Source organism: Sinohyriopsis cumingii, chromosome 19 (assembly GCF_028554795.1).
Source record: "Sinohyriopsis cumingii isolate HCF-2022 chromosome 19, ASM2855479v2, whole genome shotgun sequence".
Lineage (NCBI taxonomy): Eukaryota > Metazoa > Mollusca > Bivalvia > Unionida > Unionidae > Sinohyriopsis > Sinohyriopsis cumingii.
In genome coordinates, this window is record NC_142979.1 from 51,411,860 (window position 1) to 51,434,368 (window position 22,509).

At 39.9% G+C, this 22,509-nt stretch overlaps 1 protein-coding gene across 1 annotated transcript in view; it reads left to right on the forward strand.

The window, feature by feature from the left end:
* The first annotated feature begins 12,010 nt into the window (after positions 1-12,010).
* Positions 12,011-22,509, forward strand: part of LOC149775696 (phosphatidylserine decarboxylase proenzyme, mitochondrial-like) — a 38,405-nt gene continuing 27,906 nt past the window's right edge. Inside the window, exons 1-3 of the mRNA XM_089943389.1 lie at positions 12,011-12,125; positions 14,090-14,199; positions 16,255-16,406. Coding sequence (XP_089799515.1) covers positions 12,088-12,125; positions 14,090-14,199; positions 16,255-16,406 — 300 coding nt within the window. The 5' untranslated portion in view covers positions 12,011-12,087. The remainder of the gene's footprint in view (positions 12,126-14,089; positions 14,200-16,254; positions 16,407-22,509) is intronic.

Consider the following 22,509-nt stretch of genomic DNA (forward strand, 5'->3'; position numbering starts at 1 on the left):
GATTTCAAAGTGTTTGTATGAAACTAAAATGGCATTTTACCCTAAAACCTGTTGAGTGAAAGACTTACTGACAAAATAATTTGCATTAGTCTCATGGCCATTTCAAATTTTCCAGCAAACTGGTTTTCAAAATGAGGAAAATATTTATTTACGAGCCTAATATTTCTGGTTACATCAAAAACCAAAACTATTGATATTGTTGATATCACTTGACTATTGGACCACTGATCCTAATGACAAGTAGGATGCCATATTTGCATAGTCATGTGACTAGGAATGTCAATGGCAACTTCCTGGCAATATTTCATCAATGCTATAGTTTCTTCTCGTCTGCCAGCATATTAAAAACATCACTAATGTTAAATTAACAATTTCTGAGAGAGAAAAATTCATATTTATATCGATTTCATGTAGGTATATCTCGATGAAAGTTCGTTTAATTTTGCGAGGCCGGCTAGTAACAGCTACCCTAAGTCGATACCACATGGTGGTGGCGAATAACAACTTTTTAAATGGCAAATGGTTCTGACTCTACACCCCAACAGAAATGTCCAAATATCAAAAATGGGGTTGTAAGGTTCAGAGGAAACTCGGATTACCATTAAACTATGATTTGAATATTTAATCTATTATCATGGAACAATATTAGCTATGCATTATATTGTTAATAAAATAAATGCTATTGCTCGGGTACACCATGAACATGATTTTAGACAAGGTCAAGTGGAAAATACAGATATACATAACATATAATCACTAAGAAAAAATCCAACAAACAAAACAAATTAAATATAAAATACAAATCAATATTAGAAATTATTACGAGGTCTTTGACGCTTCTTGTCTCTTCTTCATCAACTATATAATCTCTGGCATCATCACCACACCACCACTCCACACACACTAGAAGAAAGAGTTTTATAAAATTAAGTTTTCTTTGCTCATTGCATTACTCTCTCCCTCTCTCTCTCTCTCTCTCGAATTTATTTTCTATCGTTTTATTTGTTTAACCAGGACATTTATATTTTGTATCTCAAGTAAAGGTAGACATGCATGAAGCTGCCATGGTCATGACTAGATATTTCTAATGTATATGTGATCACGACGACGTTTGAGCTACCCGGTTCCACGTTCTTAACACGATTAAGCTGATATGACGACAAATGCACTTAAGTTGCTATAGTGTAGCAACATATCAGGAAACAACAATTAAATTGATTACTATTTTTATTAACGGATAAAAGGTAATCTTGATCACGCACGCGATATAGTTATCTCGTCATTATCTCAGAGTGACAATGGAAGCTTAAAGCTTTTTTAAAAAGGAACCACAACACCCCCACCGACACATTTGCACATACACGTAACATTATTTACTGTCAGTCTTTTTGTTCACTGAATGGGGATGGAGTACATGCCGAAAAGAGCAGACAACTACTGACAATTTCGTAAACGCAAGTTTTCATAACGATTTTCATGTAAAGTATGTTACACCTTACGGCAAATGTTGCGGCTTTTGTTCTTTCTGACATATCATATATGTGTTGGGTCCAAATGATGTAGAGGAAATAGTTGTTTTCGACGTTCAATGTTAATGTAAAGGATTATCATTTAATGGGGATGGGCATATTTTATTTCGAGCGAGTATTTTTTTCTTTCACCTCAAGATAAAAGAATGTCAACTAATATGGATGTACTTAGTGCAGCGGTCTGAGTATTATGAATCATACTTTTTCAAAGTGTCTGGGAGCCAGACATTTATTTTTCAACAATTCCAGGCCCATTTTACCCCCACCCCTCCCAATGAAATTATCGGTACCTGAACACTTAGTGACTGTGACGTTTGCAGTTCTAAATTCCATTTCTCTCAAATGAGGAATTGTTTCAAAATACATCTTTCTAATACCAAAAGGAAATTGACGCTTACGACTGTTCAGGGGCAACTTTCGAAAAGTAAGGGGTAAATCTGAACATCTGCAACATAAACAATAATCACTGTTGTTGTTTTTGCTGCATATGTTCATGACGAAGATGATGATGATTGTAATAGTGGTGAAAATTGGTATAATAGCGCGACGACATGAAGGATAGGAATAGGATAAATAATAGAATGTTTTGTTGTTTTGGAATAGCAATAAAAGAGGACGCAAAGGCGATGACATGTAATAAAGTTGCTGAAGGGTTAATATGTTTGAAATGTGTGAAAACAAAGAAATTAAGTTTGTTAAATGTAATTATTTGTTGCATGGGTTGTTGTGAAGGGTGTTTTTAACACATTATTTTGTATATGAGGTGATGGCGCTGTTTGTTATAAGATAGAAAAGAAATGTTTGGTAGTTGTTACATTTGTTGTATTTTAATATTTTTGTTTAAGTATGAGAAAGACGGTCCAATAAAGTAATGCTCTTCGGCTTAAAGAATCAAAACAACCCCAAAACACCTGTAACCAAATCCCGCTCAGAAAAAAGACAAACCACACAAACCCCAAAACAAAACAACAACCTCTCTCCCCAAGAAAAACACTCGCCATAAAACAAACAAAAAAACCAGCCCACCAACCCCAACGCCCGAAAACAAAACACAAGAAAAGAGAACTCCCAATAAATCAAATAAAGAGGACGTTATATCGTCCGCTAGCAAACAACAGCGTTTTATTGCTTTCAGTTATTACCTAATGCGCTATATGTTGGAAACAAGAGGTAATCTAGGTTGATATAATTATCGCAAGAAAGTACCATTTCTGAAGTTAAACCTCTATAAGAAAACGGAGAGGAGAAATTTGGACATTTTAGATTGGTAGAATTTTATCCACATAATTTTCACTCTTTAAATATCTGTAACATTATTAATTATATCAGTGGTCAATAGCTGAAAATGATGCAAAACAACATAGAAAGGATGTATATGCTCTCTCTTGCAACAGACCAAAGCATCGAGTATCGATTGTGTCAAAGTCTAATTTTCGTCTGGTTTATAATTCTTTGAGACACGAAGGAGTAAATTCTGCATTTTGCACGCTTTCACAAATTATTTTGAAGACTTCGAGAATGTATGCCTCTATGTTGTTACGACCACTATAGACGTTAACAAAATCAAAGCACAGCCTGGGCTTCTTCCAGCTCAAACGTATTTTGACTCTAAATAATGAATATGAGGGGTAAATGACTGTTCTTTCCACAATTGTAAAGGAGTAGTCGAAATTACCCGACGTCCGAGAAAACTTGGATTTTTCTCTACAATTTTAGAAAGGCAGTGAAGAAAGCAAGTAGTATGATTAAATAGGGGCTCAAGACCAAACGAAGGAGATCCCTTTGATCTTATGTGATAAGGGCTCTGAACCATCTGAACTAAGAGGTGAAGCTTGTGGGTTCTAGACCCAACGTGGGAGAACGCAGTTATCTTATACGATGTGGGTTCTGGACCAGCTGAACAATGAGGTGATGATATCTATTGGTGTTCTGGACTAAATCCATTGTTCTTTTTAACGTAGCAAAAGTTGGTTATGTACCAAACGTGGGAAGCCCATGGATTCTAATGAGAAAACCATAAGGGTTCTGGACCACTGGGTGGTGATCCGGGAGATGCTGGTTCTGTGTCACTGTGTGTATATTATACATTTATTATCAGTATAATGAATGGATCAGGCATCTTTGTCTCAGGAAACTTCGTTTCCAGAGGCGTCATATCTACGACCATAGCCGCGTGCTATGGATATCAGCGTCCTCGAAACTGGATGCAAATTTCAAAGACGCCATCGATGATATTTTAAAACGTTTTGATGAGGCTGTGGCGATTGTTAATAAGAATCTGAGTTATATTCCAGAGATGATTTTTTGGGGATGAGAAGGATCATGATGTGTATGAAGATGACCAATGGAGGAGAATATGTTGTTATCATAAGAGACCCACGCAAGGATACAAGCAGCACTATCATATCAGGAATAAACTCAAGCGTTTTAAATTGACCGCAGGAAAACGATATCAATTTGTCATTGGATGAACCTGGTCACACGCGCACCACTTCCAGGTCGCATGAAATTCATTAAGTTTAAATACGTGCTCAGGCATATTTTGAGTTGATACGCTTACAAGAGCATGCTGCTAAATGCGAACCCATTTTGGAAAAAAAGTATCAGCATCATACGATATGATTATTTCGGAGGCACTGGAACTGGTGACGAGCGTCTCTGAGACGCCAGGGTCTCCAAAGCCTCCATCGGGGTCCACAAGTTAAATTTGTCACATGTCCTGGTTGGTTTTCTGTAATTCCCGCTCTTAAAATGAACCATCGATGGACTCATCGTGAAGCATCTTTAAGCGAGTACGCGACTGGCATAGCTTTTTTAAAACTGCATTCAACACAAACAAGTCCTGTGTCTCTTTCAGTGTGTATCCTTTCCCACATGTGCATTTTCATCTGTTGATTCTCACGTGGACGCCTATCTTAAATTTATGCTTAAAAATAAGGCGTCATTCACTTCCTGTTTTCGGTTACCTCAGACGTTTTCGTGGGCGCCATTTTAATACTTCTGTTCCTCGTGTGATTATACTAGTTTACGATTTCTTGCAAACAAAAGTAAAACCGGTTAGTATTATCGCTGAAAATATCTCTTCCACATGCGATTTTTCAGAATTCTAATAAACCTATCCATGATTGCAGCTTTGACCTAATTTTGTGTGCTGTACAAGTCTACGTTATTTTTTAAAGCTAGTCCGAGACGATTTTGTTGTACATCTCTTTCCCGTTATCTACCTACAATGTTTAAGGTCTGCGCACACCCACAATGCTGTCCAATTCCTTAACGATAGAGTTTCCTTTTTTCAGTGGAACCACTTAAGCGTATTTTCTAAAGACATCAACAAATGATTGAAATGATCGTTGTACTAGCTGTAATCTCTGACATAGACTAGATCAGCTGACCATATGTCCCTCGCATTCACATCAGTGAGCGTACGACGTGAAAAACGCTTACACACATGTTTGTGCAGCTCTTCCTCCAGCAACTAAAATGCCGGCTATCTTGTGACTCGCGTCCGAACACCCAACTTATGCTTAGTTCTTTTGATACCACGTATGAGAGCGCGGTCTACTCGATCCCTAAAATTTATCGGTTTGCGCTCTTTTAAATCTCGCTTGAGATGCTTGGATTTTTTAGATACGTCGAAATGGAAAATGGGGTAAAACGCTACGATATACACGAGCGATACCTGAGTACCCGTGTCCACGTCCTGGTATTTCTGCAATGCCTCCATGATTATCATGTACACGCGGATGTAATTACTCGTGGCGGTGGCAAATATACACTCGAGTTCTCGCTCTAGAAACTGCCTAAAATTGTTGCGGACGTAAACGTGCGAACAATTAAGATGGTAGAAAATGTGCTTGTTTTTCGGTTTGGTCGTTACTCCGTGCCGCTAACTGAAAGACTACAAACATGTGCCGTGGAAGCATGCTGCCTGGATTGGTTGCCACACTCAACGACGTGGTTCGCTGCACAGCGGCAAACTGCTACATGTAAATACGATGTTGTTCAAAGTAAAGTGTTTTAGTGAACAGAGCCAGCTCGGTCTCAAACTCGAATGCATGGAAGAACATTGAGGGAGTGATTTTTGGCATCTACAACGCGAGGCACCTCATGGTTAGGTTTTCATTGCCAGGTGCTCCAGCTCCACTGGCTTTGTACTTGTACTACGCGGGAGAATCCCTTTCCATGATCAGAGGTTGCTTGACGCTTCCAAACATTTTCTGGATATCGCGGAACACACCGAAAATGCTAATGAGTGAAAGTATCGTGAAAATTTCTCTGCTCGAATCAGTTGGCTCTGACGTTGGTTCCCTTGAGAGCATCGGCTGTTCATGCACATTCGTTAGTCTCTGCGTCACCGCTGCTTGTATCTCTATACCACCACATTCTGGTGGCGAAAGATCTCATGTCATCGTCGCTACATATGATCAATGTGAGAATCGTGCTTGCCTGAGCAGACAGGCGTTAATCACTTACCAGGTCTGATTGTCTAGCTGATACTGCGTCGACTTGAACAATGACCATCCGTTGTTCTTCTGCGTGGTCTGAGCATTGGTGGCATAATGTCCACCTGCGTCCGTCTGGATTTTCTCACGGTCCTCCAGGAACGTTTCGTGTGGAAGTAGGTACAAATCAATGTCCCGAGTCTATGTTTTTCGTTGCGTGTTTCCATTGAGGTTGGTGATGTTCGAAAACTCGTACTCAACAGGCGAATCATCGATGGTAGTATAATCGTTTAGCCTCAGGTAATCGAGTGTAAATGTCGAGTTCGTGGTTCTGTACAATGGCAGTGTGATTAAAATCGCACTGTGGTCGCCATGATCTCTTCAGGCTGTATCCAAGCATGACACGTCTTGCTCCAAATACGTAAGCGCTAGATGCTTTCCTATCTAGGTCAGAAAAATCTATTTGGGTTGAAAACACAGCGACAGCTTTATCACGCTTTTTCGAGAGCGTGCCTGGCCCGTGGATCTCCATCTTAGCTGGTGGTTCCTGATCTTTCTTGCAATTTTCTATTTGACAGCTGTTTCAGAGGCAGAGGTGGCTCTGGTCTCTGCAGCTTCAGCGCATTTGAGGGAGATGTAAACGGCTTTCACAGCAATTCCAGGTAAAGACGATCGAATTGATGAAAACAACGTGGATACAAATCCTCCCACCATATTACGTCGCACTGTGCGTGATCTTATCTTGTCTTATTTATTAATCAATCACTGTTTTGGCAACTCGCTGCATACCCGTGTCTTCCTCCGCACGTGCAGGTAATTAATACGTGTTTCTTTCGTTGCTCGCATCTACTGCATCATCGGACTGATTCGTGAGCCACATGGTAATTTCCGATATTGCGTACGTGTTCACGACGGGATAATAAAAGGATTAGCCCGAATCAGCATCAACGATCGCTGAGGTACGTTAATCACCGTGAAGTAAATGACGTTGAATGACGATCCGACCGAGAGGAGTGATCGTTGGGAGATGGAGCAGTTGATGAGTAAACTGTTCACGTCGGTGGTATTCATTGATAAATCTCCCTTGTATAAACCATTACTCGATATTACCGAACCTGTGATGAAGCCCAGAATGGCTCCGATCGAGTGGGAGATGTCAAATCCTACACGATAACTGCCCAATAACGTGCTTCTGGTGCGTTAAAATGCTGTTCCAGATCTCTTTGGAGATCAGCGTTATCTCGTACGACGCCTGCTCAAATAACTCCAAAGGTGGGCTGTAGCGAACGGTCGATCTCACCGTGTGCAAATCGAATAACACCGTGGTACAGTCAATATACATATTCTTATTTTTGTGTGGGTTAAAATGTCAACACACTACCATATCAGAGCCCTGCGTAAACCCTGGAAAAGAATGCGCGTGAGAAGATCGTGTGACAGCAAATGATTCAAAATTTATACTGTCTCATTATCGAATTCCTCACTTAATTACCCTCTTGCTTACACGCCATCAGGAGCTTCAGTTGAGCCACGAGATCGGACGAGTTCTGGTAGTAGTGGATCCCAGATCCATCACGGCCGCCATGAACGGTGTTGGAGGCCATACAGCCACGAATGCCAACACCAGAACCTGTTTTGTCTTCACTTCTTATCTTTTCTTTCAGTATCTCAAAAGTGTTGCTCTTATTCATCAACCAGTATTGGAGCTGAGAATCATTTAATTTTATCTGCTTTTGTCTTCTCTCACGCAACATTTTAGCCTTCTCGGAACTCAACCTGCTCACTCTTTTTAAATCTGTTCATTTCATCAAGATGATAAAGTTTCTGATCCAGTGTCATACTACTCATATTCTCTGGTGTAAGCTAATAATGATCGATGAGTCTCTTCATCTCATAGGGTGGAACACCATATTAAAGCTTTCGTGCAAGAGACGCGGCCAACGAAATTGCCTGAGTTGGCAACGCATCTGCCTGTGGATACAACGAAGTTTCCTGAACAGGTTGGGGCAGCGTATCGACTTGTGTGGGAAAACACAGTTTGCGCAGCGCAGTTGGCAGAGGAAGTAACACTCCAGATGCATTTGCCTGTCCTGTGCCTTAGATTAGTTTGCCCTGCCATTGACTTTCATTCGGGACGTGGAGGTGATCGCCAGCGCACTCAGAGTTCTGTTCGCGTGACCACACAGCTGCCTCACATCACTTTTATATTTACCAAGACTAGGGTCCACTTGCTCGTTTTGTGAAGACGTCGCAGATTATCCTTCTCGCTCACTAACAGCTATTTATCATCAGCAGACTGTATGTTTTAAGCTTGGCCAGAATGTGTTAAAATCTCTCTTCGGTTGGGCTCAAATACTCTTCTATACTCACAGCCTGACTTGGTCGATCTTTTGTTTAATCATTACTTCCATCATCTGCCGGTCTCGATTCTATCTCTGCTCTTCTAGGTCCGTCAGTTTTTTCAGGAGCTCAGTTTCTTTGTCCGCCAACATAGCTGCCTGTTTCGATAATAACACGACGCTGTGTGCGCAAGTAACTCGACTAGCACAGACTAAACTATCGCTCACAGGAGGGCAGCTGACCGGAAACATTTACATTAGAGATAAATTATTGTACGGTCTACCATCTTCAACAGGAATGGCTCCAATATCTTCTCAGGCCGTCTCGGTAGCTGATCACCTGGTGGCACTTGCTGATAATACGATAAAAAAGGCGGATCCTTGTCAGGAAACGTGCACGTTGCGGGCACGTTTTCAGTGGCTACAAAACTCAATGTTAATTTAACGATTGAATCACCTAGCTCTAGCTCGGGCATGCAGAATATGAGAAAGGTGGAAGCATACACCGTGCTCAATCCTTGTGCGACAATGCCCGTCAGGAATTTACTTGCCCATCACTGTGCTAACCAACGACGAGGGATTCGGGTTTAATAACAACACTCCCAGGCACTGATGACGGTCACCAAATTCGTCGGAGCCAAAATCAGATCCATCCCAAATAATTTTTGAAAAGTACATGTTCTCGGTTGGACCATTCAGGTGCATAGACAGCTTCTAGTTAATGTCCGCGCCATTCGACGAACTTGCCAAAAATTATGTTGTCTTTGCTCACCTCGAACACTTGGTAGCCGTCGAATTCAGAAAAAAACACAGTTAAAACTCGACAAACCTGTGTACGTTGGATCAGCCATACTTGATTTATCCAAAATGCTCCTACTGGATTACCAATATGGCTTCATCAAGTCGCGGTATGGTGATTGTCTTCATCTGCTCATGACCGACACCAATTCTCTCTTCTATGATATTCAGACGAAGGATCTTCATCAGAATATGTTTGATCACAGAGAATATTTCAATCTCAGCAATTACCCACGACATATTCTGTTTTACTGCTCCGACAACAAAACGATCCTAGGAAAGTTCAGAGACAAGTGTAACGGTGCGCCCATTGCGAAGTTTATCTGTCTGCGCTCCAAACTGTACTATATCAAGATGGACACTGGGGCATTAAAAAGAGCGTCGTCAGTAAAATTGCCACAGTCGATCATTACAGGGAGGCCTTGGCTGGTGGTCTCCATTACTACAAGATACGAACCTTCAAATCAGACCGGCACAGCATTTCCACGTTGCTGGTCAAAATAAAGGACTTTTGCACCTTCGACGATAAATTATGTTGCCCCGATGAAATTTCATTGATGGCGATTGGACATAAAATATCAGGCCACGGTCAGTTCCTATGATGTTAACATGCATCACCGCATCGTTTATGTTTGCTTGTCAAAGATGAAATAACAAAATGAGCTAACTCAATTAGAGAAACTCTCGGGTTTTAGTTAGAGATTTCGGTTTAGCATTATTGACCTTGTATTTTTCATTTTTTTTTTTTGTATAAAGTTTTATTTTTCATAAATGGACTTTCCAGCAAATGGTCTCTTCACCCTCCTCGATGCAGCCTAACTACGATAAGGGAAGCAGTCAATCGGGCTTCTTGCAACAAGTTTCATTATTCAAAAAGCTTACAATTTGGTTACTTTTTTATACTGAAAAATGATTTTATTATGACTATATACACATGGTTAAATCCGACCGTGTTGGGGCTTATTCCGACCATTGATATCTATCTATAGCCATCTATAGCCTATCCTGTGCTGAAAAATGGCGTTAAATCCTATAACAACATTTTCTTCAAGCTAGTGTTCTTGGTCGGAATTGCCCTCCTATGAAAAATAACCTGGGGGGACGTCCATTAATTATGTCAACAATTTTTAGGCAATTTTTACCCCCCTCCCCCCTTTGTCAACAGCTGTCAAACTTTCAGTGACCCCCCTAATAAAATGTTAGACCCACCCCCCACAAACTAACAATATTTTATACGGCTGGCTTTTATGCTAAAAATAGAATTATGGAAATTAAAAGGTCTACAAATAAATTTTAATACATTTTTCTTACTTGTTTAACAGATTTCAAATTGACTATAACACTTTGAATTCATGAAAAAATCGAGAGTTTATATTCTAGCTTCTATCATCTTCCTATGGGGAAGCCAAATGTTCCTCAATTGTTATAATGGGCATAGTGGCTGATTCATTAATTTCTTGTGGAACCGATACACCCGACAAGTCAACATCATCTTCATCTAACCATTCTGCGCTTAACATCTCTCCATGAGCAATAATTGCCATCAGCTCTCTCTCTCTTTTGGCAGCCACTCGTATTGGCCGAATTCTTTGCGGTTGAGGAGCATGTGGTAATTGCCTAGGCCCAAGATCGCGTTGTCAGTGCTGTTGAACATGCTTCTTCAACATGACTTGTGAAGCAACACAGAGGTGACAGATTTTGCAGATCCGTTCAAGCAACGACAACTGAATGGAAGGACAATATAGATCATATGGAAGAATTCTGAATGCCTTTGCCGATCGAGGCAGCATGTTATCAACTTTCAAAGACTGATTGAAAAAGGAGATGGAAATCTGTGCAAGTCGCTCAGATGCATCTGGTGCTTTAAGGCTTTCACTAGTTTGGCAGACTGGAATTGGTGGTGGAATGAATCTATCGGCGATAATCTCAAAATGCATCTATGTTATATGTATAGCTGCTATATATTACATAGCATCTATACATATAACATACATGCTATCATGGATAGCTATACTATTTAGATATCTATGGCTCAGTGCAGTCTTTGAATTTAGTAACAGCTTCCCTTAAAAATATGTCTACAGTCTACAATCTACATTGAATAAAAACAAAATATGATGATGCAAGACTATGACTTCCTTGGCAAGAGCTCAACCGGTTTAGGATTAAACTGGTGGGCTGTCGACGGGCGAGCGTGTGCCATACCAACGCACCGACTAATTTCCTATTTTTTGATTTATTAAATTTATTACAAAAAAATAACATTTTTGACGTCAATTTATCTTGAACTCCCCCTCCCCCATGTCAACAATTGTCAAACTTCTTCAAACCCCCTCCACCCTATTTTGTTGACATAATTAATGGACGACCCCTGGGGTAAATCTGACCACTATCCAGAACATTGCATACTATTGTTATTTGTCATAAAACTGGTGCAGTTTTTACTTTTATAGCGAGACAAAGCATTATTTTAAAGCTACGATTAGTATGTTAATGATAGCTCTATAAATCTTGTATGATTGATGCATGAACTTGCACGGAAGAGAGAATACTGAGGCGATTACGTCATTTTGTCACACGATGCCCTCGTCGCCTGGAAACATCTTTACTAATTTGCATACGCACGTGCACAAATAAATACAAAGAACACAGCATATATTTGTTGTAAACAGCAGGACGTATATCTACGGGTAGGAATTACCCTACTGGTCGGGATATGACCATGTTACCCTAGTTTGTGGGATTCCAAACCTCATATCGTGTGATGCTGATCTTTTGGGGACTTCAAACTTTGAATGGCATAATGTTGGTTTGGCGGATTCCAAAGCTTATAACTGAGTTTGGTTTGAGGGATTCCAAACACCTACATTTTATACAAGGAGTGGGTTCTGATTTACCTGTATACTTTAAAGCTGCATTCTTCATACATAGCGCAACATACATAATGATGGAGAATACTACATAACAAGAACAACAAACATGGCAACCTCCATGGTTTCACGATGTTTGCTATTTAGGTAAGCAAACGTAAATCATATCCCGATGGTTACTCAATGACAACATACTTTATTTTCTTGGAATTAATGTTTTCAAAATCGAGTATGATGCCAATGCACCCAATTGTCAGAAGAGTGCGATATCTAGATATGCACTCTATACACATTGTACATGAACCTTTGATAGTGCTACTCCACACCAGAAGCAAACTCTAATGCTGATACATATTCATATATCAACAGATAGACACTTCATTTAGGGTGATGAGGGGGCTTGAAAATTGACGCTAGTCCAAAAATGTAAGACATATCGTTGGTTATGTTTTTGTGCTACATCTTACAAATCAAATAAGGGCCTTGTGTAGTGTGTTCCGATGTTGACTGACATAGGAGCGAGCGTCAAAATTTTCAAGATTATCGCAAACACTTGGAAGCATATATCGAAGCTTTTCAACAGATTAAAGGCATGTTGATTTACGTAGACTTTACTTACTCTGATGTCTCTTTTTGAAATGAATTCAAATCATCGCAAGCAAATTGACATGTTTTCTTGTTCCTTCGACCTACATTTCAGTTGGTTCTAATGTTGTCGAAGCTGCGAATGCCAAAATTGGTTAAAAGGATGATAAATATCTTGAATGAAATGAATTATATAAGCACTTTCTTCAATATTAGCATAGTTTTATTTGTTTCATTAAAGAAACATTCTTCAACCTAATCCAATTTTGGCATTTCCTGCTTCCATTGCATTCCATCCAGCTGAATGGAACATGAAAACTTGTCCATTTGCTACTTTCAGATTTTGATTCCATCAGGATAAAGTAAGTATCATCAGTTAAATTTCAATTTGTGGAAGAGTGTCAATATTGGCTGCCAAGTTCTTAGTGATATAGTCCTCACTAGAAAGTTTCCAGCCATTACTTTTGCCTTTGGGTATTGCTGTTGTGTTTGCAATAATGGAGACACAGGTGTTCTGTCACGTCAGTTGAAATAAATTTATTAATTACTAGCAAGCCTCTGTTAGTGAGAACTGATTGGAGGTGAAAGCTTCATTTCAAATTATGACCCGGGCATGGTTGGTCTCCACTACCAGTGATGTGATTGAAAAACAAAGATCTACCTGTTGGTCTAACATTTTGCTTTTTACAATTCTGATATTGCTAAATAAATGAAACTTGAAATTTCTTGATAGTGATATTTTAGATGTGTATAAAAGAAAAAAATGTTCAATATATGAAATGTGCTAATGGACTTTGAAAATAGCCTGATTTTACTACTTGTAAATATTACTTTTATTACTGCATTATTTTGTAACAAAATGGGGTTGGGACAAATGACATGAAATCAAGACAAGGGAAATGAACTTGATCTTTTTGTTAAGGCAAAATGAAAGACTCAAATGTGATTGTTTAACCCAAATCAATCCTGTAGAATTAACCCAGATACATGTATATGCCTTGCAATATAGTATAGGGTATAGGATCCATTGTTATTACTAGAATTGCTCACATGTTGTGATGTCTGTCAAGAACATCATAGGGAGTCAGTCAGGTGCACTTATCTTAGGTTTTGCCTATATAATATTACTCTTTGATAGCAGATCTTGCAATAAAAGCTAGCAAATAGAAAAAAAATTAACATTGTTACAATTTTTGCATGTCAGTTAATAAAATCATGGGAAATCCATCACTTATCATAGGCTTTGCTTATTTAATATTATTCTTTGATATAGCAAATTTTGCAATTAAACCTAAAATAAATAGACACAAATATGTGTTAAAATTTTCACATATGCCATAATTTAATGATTTGTTAGAATTTTTTTTAGAGAATGGAAACGAGGGTACCAGAAGTACTGACAAGGAGATTATTATCCTAAGGTCAATGCAGTATTCTTTCAAAATATTGAATAGTGACATATTTATTTGTGTGTGTGTGTATGTGTGTCTGTAATGTAATCTTATTCATCCTTTTTATATTTTCAGGACAATGGGAGGCCACTGCAAAAGAAAACTGCATCATAGATTACTTCATGACAAGCTGACTTGTCATGCTTGGAACGTGCCTCTCTCCCTGCCTAGAAGATATGCTTCCAGTAAGTATAATTTGTGTGGGAACAATGAAAGCAGGGAATCATTTGATCAATATAATACATGACCACAACATCAATATGAAATAATTCTTGTATACATATACAGCACAGAATGTATTTGCATAGTTTTCATATTCTTTGCTCTGGCCCATTTTTCACACGAGGCTGTTATTTCTTCTGACATTGCCTTTATTTAGTTCTTCATAAGGCAAAAATAATGTGTATTTCCTATTGCACTGATTTTAAAATCAGGGTATATATGTAGGGATTTTTTTAAAAACATATATTGTCATGTGCACCCTACAGAGTTTTTCTAACCCTGGAGAAGGACAGACAATTTAAAGGTTTAATAGCTCCAAGCCCCCAGTCAGTGAAGCCGATGGTCTGAATGTTAAAATATAAAAATATTAAGGTGAAAGGTATAACAATTTAATAAACTGTATCACAGTATTCCACAATTACAAGACAATTTTCAATGCAACTGTTTCTAGTTAATACACAACCTATCCAAATTACCAATTATTTCATATGTGAAATTAAAGGTGAGGGGGTTTCCTTCCCATGTTCCTTCTGGGTTACTCATCTGTAACTTCCACCTTGTGTTACTTCTGGTACCTTTGTTCTGTTTTACAGCTCTCCTTGTCAGTACTTCTGGTACCCTCGTTTCCATTCTCTAAACCACTTTGTCAGTACTTCTGGTACCCTCATTTCCGTCTCCGGCCCACCTTGTTAGTATGAAAGACCTGGTTCCTATTCTTTTTATCAGTATAGCCACCCAGCTGGAGCAAGCACATTTGGGAATAGTTCGTCAGAAAGGAAAGGGCCAGACAAGGGAATCTGAAATGAATAGGGACCAGGTCTTTCGTTGACCAGAATACAGGCACTACAAGGCTCCTTCAGGAAGCATGAAATTCTTGGAATAATGACCTTTCGAGAATACACATCTTAACTGAAGATCTCTCTTCTCTCATTATTTTGCCCTGTTCGTCACACGGTTGATCTTAAGTAATGAACTGCAAGCACGACCCAGTTGATGACTCAGCAACCCACAAAATGACCTAGTCAATGATTCAGTCTGTGATTCAGAGTACAGTCAACAATTTAGTTGGTGAACGGAAGCTGGAAATGTGATGGTATCCAGCTGGGGTAGAAATCTGGAGCACCAGTTCTCAGATAGTTATGCAGGGTATCACTCCAAATACAAAGACCTATCCTAAAGAACCCACGAAAACGAGACTCTGGATAGTGTAGCCAAGGGAGAGTTAGTTACCCACTACAGTATTTAAGGTTACTTATATCAAAGCAAGCTACAACTGAGCTTTTATGATACAGTGTACTATAATTATTTTCAAAGCATTATTTCTGAACATTCTTTATTGTATTTTGGAGATATTGTTTAAGTTTAATGCAGTGGTGCCTATTTGAAGCCAAGGGATGTAATCCATTTAGCATTTTTTGAAATCGTCAATATACAAGTGGTGATGCAATTATATGTAAATATGTTTAACAGATGCAAGGCAGCATTGAACCAAACTCTATTGTTCATACTGGGATCACATTTGAATGAGTGAGGTATATACACATGAAAGGCAAAATAAAAACATTACTGGTGCATTGATACAAAATTATACATGTACTGCAATAATGCATAAACAGTAATAAACTAGAGACAATGTGTAAAGCAACCTGCTAATGCTCAGTTGTTATCTTCTAATCAAATTATATATATCTGAATTAGGTAGATATAATAAGAAAAGAGAGGAAAATCAAATAAATTTATTGATTTTTCAAACAAATTATATTAATTGCAAATATTTCCATAGAGTAATTCATGATGATTGTCTCTTAACAACCACAAAACCATTTTTTGTGTCATTATGATTGATAAAATGCAACATTCATTTAGTAGAAAAAAATGTTGAAGGTGTCCCAAGACTTATAGGATCTGAAAAATTTGCTATGATTTTGTGTCCCAACATTTATACTTTTGATAATAATTAAGGGTGTCCAAGTGTCCCAAGATTTAGTCATTATGGTATGTGAACATTTGTGTTTCAGATACAAGTGAGACACGGACAAATAAGCGACCCTATCGGTGGTTCCAGTGGTTGATGATTACAACTGGGACTGGTACACTGTTGTATTTAGGGGTGCAGAGAAAATGTAGATCAGGTGACACTTTAGACCACAAACTTGCCACTAACACCCAGGTAAATGACTGATATTTAGTTATTCCATCACGCTAGAGAATTCAAAAGTCTGAATCTAATTCACTTATTAATTAATTACTGTAAACCTCTATTTTTAGTATGCTAATTCATTTCATGTATTTTAGATTAATGCTTAAGTATGTTCATGTGTTTTTCAGGTATTGGTTGAAAAGCTAATAATTTAACAGGATAGCTGCCATGAAATTAAATATAATCATCACTGTAGTAATCTGGAGGTTTAATTTTTCTGGACAGTATGTTTTTCAAATTTTGTAATGAGTTTCAATAGTACATGTATATACAAATACCAGACATCAGTTTTGTTTCTTAAAGTAAAAAAGACCCTAAAAATTCAAGTTTTATTGTAATCCAAGGTATGATTTACCCAAACTCAAAAAGAGGTAAATGAATCAATGACCATCAAACCATGAAACCACTTGGATTTCTATAATATTACATGAGTTTGCCAAAGATGTGCCAGTGAACAGCATTTGAAACGCCTAACATTTTCTTCATTACTTGTGATCATGTATTTCCTTAAAAATGTGGTCAACATCTCGAACACACAAACTTAAAAAGTTCTTGTCATTTCAGTTTTATACATTGTCATATTTCCTTTTGATAACTGTATTTTGTTCATTTTTACTTTGGTTTTCAGACCTGTATAACTGTATTCCATGATTAGATGTTTGAACCAGTCTGGCTGATTTGGTTTATTTGCATATTTGTTACAGTAGTCTTTTAGCGACCTAGTAATTTCAACCCTTTACTAGATTCTTTTTTAGTTTTTTGTGTTGTTTGTGCAGAGGTACTACTGAGCCAAGGCCTTCCGCTTGACTTATGCTGAGCTTGAATCTGAGCCAGATGATAAACTGGCGCACATTAAGGGTGATGAGTGATCAATAGTCGCATGTGCACCCACATCATTCCCTATATGCAATAGTACAGCGGCTGTATGAAACTGATTTGAGCTCGCTGGACTTCCTTCTTCCTGCAGGTGGGGGCTGATCCAGGTCAGTCGAAGGGTCTTTTGGTTTTGTTCATCAACAACCTCCGTGTTCCTCCACACAATACACAGTCAGATCAGGAGATAGATGCCTTTTGATAACAGAGGATAGTCGCTCATAAAAGACATAGGAGCTTGTACTAAGAACACATTCCCCAATGAGTTACTCAAAACCTGCTTTGGCATACAAACAGCAGGTGGAGGCCCATCATCGACTGGAGTCTCCTCACCATATTCAAGACAGGGAAGGTGATGTAGTTCCACCTCCCTGTCAGACAGGGCAAGTTCTCCATTGTCTCAATCTGACAGATGTATACTTCCATGTCTCTATCCACTCCAGCTGTTGCTAGCTTCCACGTTTACCGCCACATCGTTATCAACTCGCCATTTTTCCCTTCGGCTCTCATCAACCCTTGGGCTTTCACTCACACTAGGGTCTCCGCTGTCTCCCCATTCCGGGTGTCATCTGCATCGACAGCAGCGTACCTGGGTAGCATTTTAAAGAAACACATCGTAAGTTCTATCCTACTCCAAGGCCGAATGATTTCATTTCACTGCTAGATCATTCAAGCCTTTTCACGAACTGGGAAATTCAGACCTCCGTACATCCCAGAATTTCGTCCATTTTGCATGGACTTCTTAACCAACCAAACCTGGCCCATCCCCTTGTGTTTGCGCTCCCAGAATCATTGAACTCGTCAAGTCTGTTTCCACCAAGACTTGGATTTCATTGGGAGAGTTCTTGCAACTCCTCGGCTATTATACAGCAGCGGACTTGACCCCGCTTTGCCGTCTCGTTATGCAGGCCTTGCCATCACATTGGTGCCACAATTTACGTCCTCTTAATCAAGCAGTCATGATCACACCCGAACTTCCATTATTCCTACGTCAGTGGGGCAATCCAGACTGGCGGACCATTGGAATCCCGCTGCAGAACCCCAGGGGGAATACCGTAAAGTACCACCGCCTGTGCACATGGTGGGAGTACCAACCTGTTGCTGACCTTCACTACCGTTAGCGACACCTGGGAAATGACCTCTGTGCATCAGTATCCCATTAAAGAAGGCTGTCATCAATACTTTTCATTTCCGTAAAGATCGATCCTGTGGTCGAAACGGTCCTCTTTCGATCCGACAACACTGGTTGTGACCTCTTTTCTCAAACAGGGTGGTACCAGACCACTTGTCTGGTGTTCTGATTTGGCATTTTTCTAGGTGGGTGCAGCAATCCCCATATCAACATACAATTCGGACACCTTCTGACTGCATCAATGGCTTCACCGAGAATCAATCCAAAAGGGGTCATGTCCCTCAGACGGAATGTCCCCTCCATCAGTTGATCGTCACTCGGATTTATACACTTCAAGGGCATCCGATGATCACCCGCTTGGCGACAAAGTGGAATCAACAGCTACCCACCTTCGTCCCCCCAGTTCGAGACACAGCTGCTTGGGCCGTGAGATGCACTGTCAGCCATCTGGGAGATATCCTAGGCCTGTGCCACCCCTCCTATCGTGCTACAATTACGGGGTCGGATTGGCAAGATGACTCCGATAGCCCTTCTTTGAGGGCACAAGCCCTGTATCACCGTTCTAATTTTCCCAACGATAATACACCCATGAAGATTACAACTAACCTGAATCAACCGTCCTCATCTTCTACATGCTTGGCCTTTACCAGTACAGCCTTACGAGTCAGACAATTCAAACCTTCATTTGTGCAGAGAATCTCTAGAGTAACCATCTATATCGCCCATCTGCGTGCCTCTATCCCTCATCAGGCCGACTTTCTCTGGCTTAGTTCTTGGAGGAGAAACGATTGGACCCTAATCGTTACCACAGGCTACCGCCCTATACTATTGGACAAATTCTGGCATCATATTTGTGTGGGATAGAGACCTTTTAGATCTTTTAGTCAATGCTGGTCTTCTTGACCAGTCTCCCTTATTTGTCTCCAAAGGGATCCAATCAGGTTTTTTTTTTAAACATGACAAGGCTTGTTGCTATCTCTCAATTTGACATAATTCTTGGAAATTCTTTTCCATTTCACATGACGACGGAAATCATATCTTCCGCGACGAGACACTCAAATTGGCACATGATGTCCAAGAAACGCAATTAATTGTGCCCTTTCCAGCTTTTATTCACAATAATCTAAATACTCCTTTTATTCTTCTGTGTTGATTATCAACACTTTTCTAGGAGCTTATTTTCCCTTTCGTTTTATACATGCATCGTTTTCTGGACGCCATTTTTAAAAATTATATAATCAAAAGTTTGATCATGCAGACACTTCGCATGAGCAAGTGGGTGCAGTTTAAAGCGTCTGGGGTGCTTGTGTAAAGTTAGTCTGGTTCCCTGACTAATTTCACAAATTCTAAGATGAAACCCGGATCCAAATAAAACACGGCTGAACCAGTTATCCGGATTTTTCGGCAACGATCATTTTCCTGTAGCTTTTCCTAATATGCCGTCAAGTCCGTATTTTAAGGGTAATTTTCGTAAGACTTACGGCAAAATCGTAAGAGCTGGCAGGTCTGCTATAATACAGACTATGTATACTGATAGCTTTAGCTTCAGCATGCAGGGTAAGAGGACTACATTACCTTTTATGTTCACGGGAATTTTCAAAGTTCAGATCGGCGAGTTTGGTGGTTCTCAAGATACCATCGGAATTTATAGCCCATAACAGTTTACAGTCTGTTGGTAGTCAACCATTGTCCCTGCTCGCTTTCTTCGTAGCCAGGTAGAAAACAGCAGCCATGCCAGATTCTGTTAGCGCTCTCATGGATCAGTGATCTCGGACACATTCCGACATCATGGCAGCTTTGAGATTGGACATGATAAAGATCTCTCAGATCTGTTAGCCAATTTGATCTTTAGCAACCAAAATCCATAAAATTATTTCCAAAATGGAATTTGTCTTGGGTTCTAACGTGGTTCAACTCAAGCAAGTTTTAACTTCTCGCTCATGCGTCGCTAAAGTTCCTATCCTAAAAGACATGCTTCCTGATAGCATTAGCTTTTAGATGCAGAGTCAATGAGCTACATCAACGTTCAGTCGACCCTAAGTGTCTTCAGTTCAGTTCGGATCGTTCGGTAGTCCTCTTTACACAACCAGTCATAATTGCCATGAATCAGTTGCCGTCCGTAAGTAACCGACGAGTCGTCATTCGTCCTTTCTTTTCCATAGACAAGTCTAGAGAGGCAGCCATGCAAGATCCTGTCTGCAGCCTCAAGCACTACATGAGATGCACAGAGACAAGTTGTGGCACTAGCAACATCTCTTCTTACGTGGCTTACTGCTCCGAAATTTCGAGCAATCTCTGTGAGACAATACATAGGATATTACGCCTTACACCCTTTTTTTCCTGGCTAAAAGGGGATCATCTGCTTGGTGTACTCTGACGTCTCACCAGATCAGAGTAGCATCATGTCTGCTCCCTCAAACACTACTTGAGACACACAGAGACAAGTCGTGACATGCGCAAATAACACTCCGTCCCAGTCAATGTCGGAAAACGAGGCATCACCCCAGAAGTCCTTGCTTTGTGGATGAAGTGGGTTATCGGCGTACTCTGAGATATGTCAAGATCAAAGTTTCCTCATGAGGATTACGGCTCACGAGATTAGACCCATTTCTGCGAGCCTCGCTTTCGAACGCAGTGTTTCGATCCCAGACATGAATGAAGATGTTGGCTGGCATGTTGAGTCAACCCTCTAGAGTTTTTACCTCAGAGATTTAGCGTCGCAAAGACAAACGTTCGATCTGATAGGGCCGGTGTCAGCAGCACAGACGGCCACCAGTCCTAACTAGACTAATCAACACAGCCCATTAACTTCGCTGGATTCGCCAGTGAAATTTTGGTAGGTGGAAAGATCTCAACTTCATCTTCTCAGCCATGTGTGTGTGTGTGTGTGTGTGTGTGTATATATATATATATATATATATATATATATATATATATATATATATATGAATCCCACATCAAGGGATCTCGGGCTGTGTTACTTAGTTCATCAGGCGAACGGATTATCTTTCATACGGGGAATCCAGGCACTCATCTCCATAAGGATACCCGAGGTAGAGGCTGGATGCTCAGCATCCCCTCCACCTTTTACTTATTCTCCTGGGGACCCCGAGTGGCCGAATGGTCTAAAGCGCTCTCCGTTACGGATACCTGCCATATCACCTCTGTCTGCGTGGGTTCGCGTCTCGGATTCAACCAAAAGCTTGCCAGTAGCTTCTCTTGGGTCGGTGGTTCTTTCCGGGGTTTTCCCGGGTTCTTCCTCCACCATTAATACTGGCCGCCATGTATAGCATATGGTGTGCTGAAAAATAGCGTTAAACCCTACAACAACAACAACAACAACTTATTCTCCAAACGCAATATGACTGGGGAACGTATTCGAAGGAGAAAGCAATTTTTTAAGTAAATTATGTTTCTCGGAAATAGTTACCCAATCACATTAATTAAAAACCCTCGAAACCACCCCGCCATGTGAGCATCCGCGTTAATATCTCGCTCAGCTAAATCCTGGAGACACCGGATGGTATCAAGGGGAGGTAATGCGCAAGTGTTACTGTCCTTTGTGTATCTAACAATAGTCAATAAGACGATTTTCGTCCTGTAGTAGGACTAGATTCGCTAGGTAGCAGGCTAATATTCCTAAAGTAATGTGATCACAGGTGCTCGACGCGAGCTTGACGTTGAGAAAAACAAAACAAAAAACAATAATCTAAAGGAAAAACTTCAGTCAGAGTGACAAAAATACCTTAGATTTCCCCCATGACCCGTTCTGACATAGAACCTTCTCTATCATAAGATACGAGAGAAGGTACGGAACTTCCAAATACTTCGTTCCAACCATGTCCCTTGATTTATTTCTGCTATTTCCGTCTTTAAAGGTACACGACCATACTATATGGCTTGTTTTACTCCTGAGATATTTTTCTATTCATCAAGCCATCATTGACTTTTCTGCGTTGTACCAAACTGAAATTACGGGCTCCGAAACGTGGCATTTTTGCGAACTTTGTCTTCTGGACAAGTGCGTGCACATGTGAAAACCGGCGAAGAGAGCTACATGTACCATGT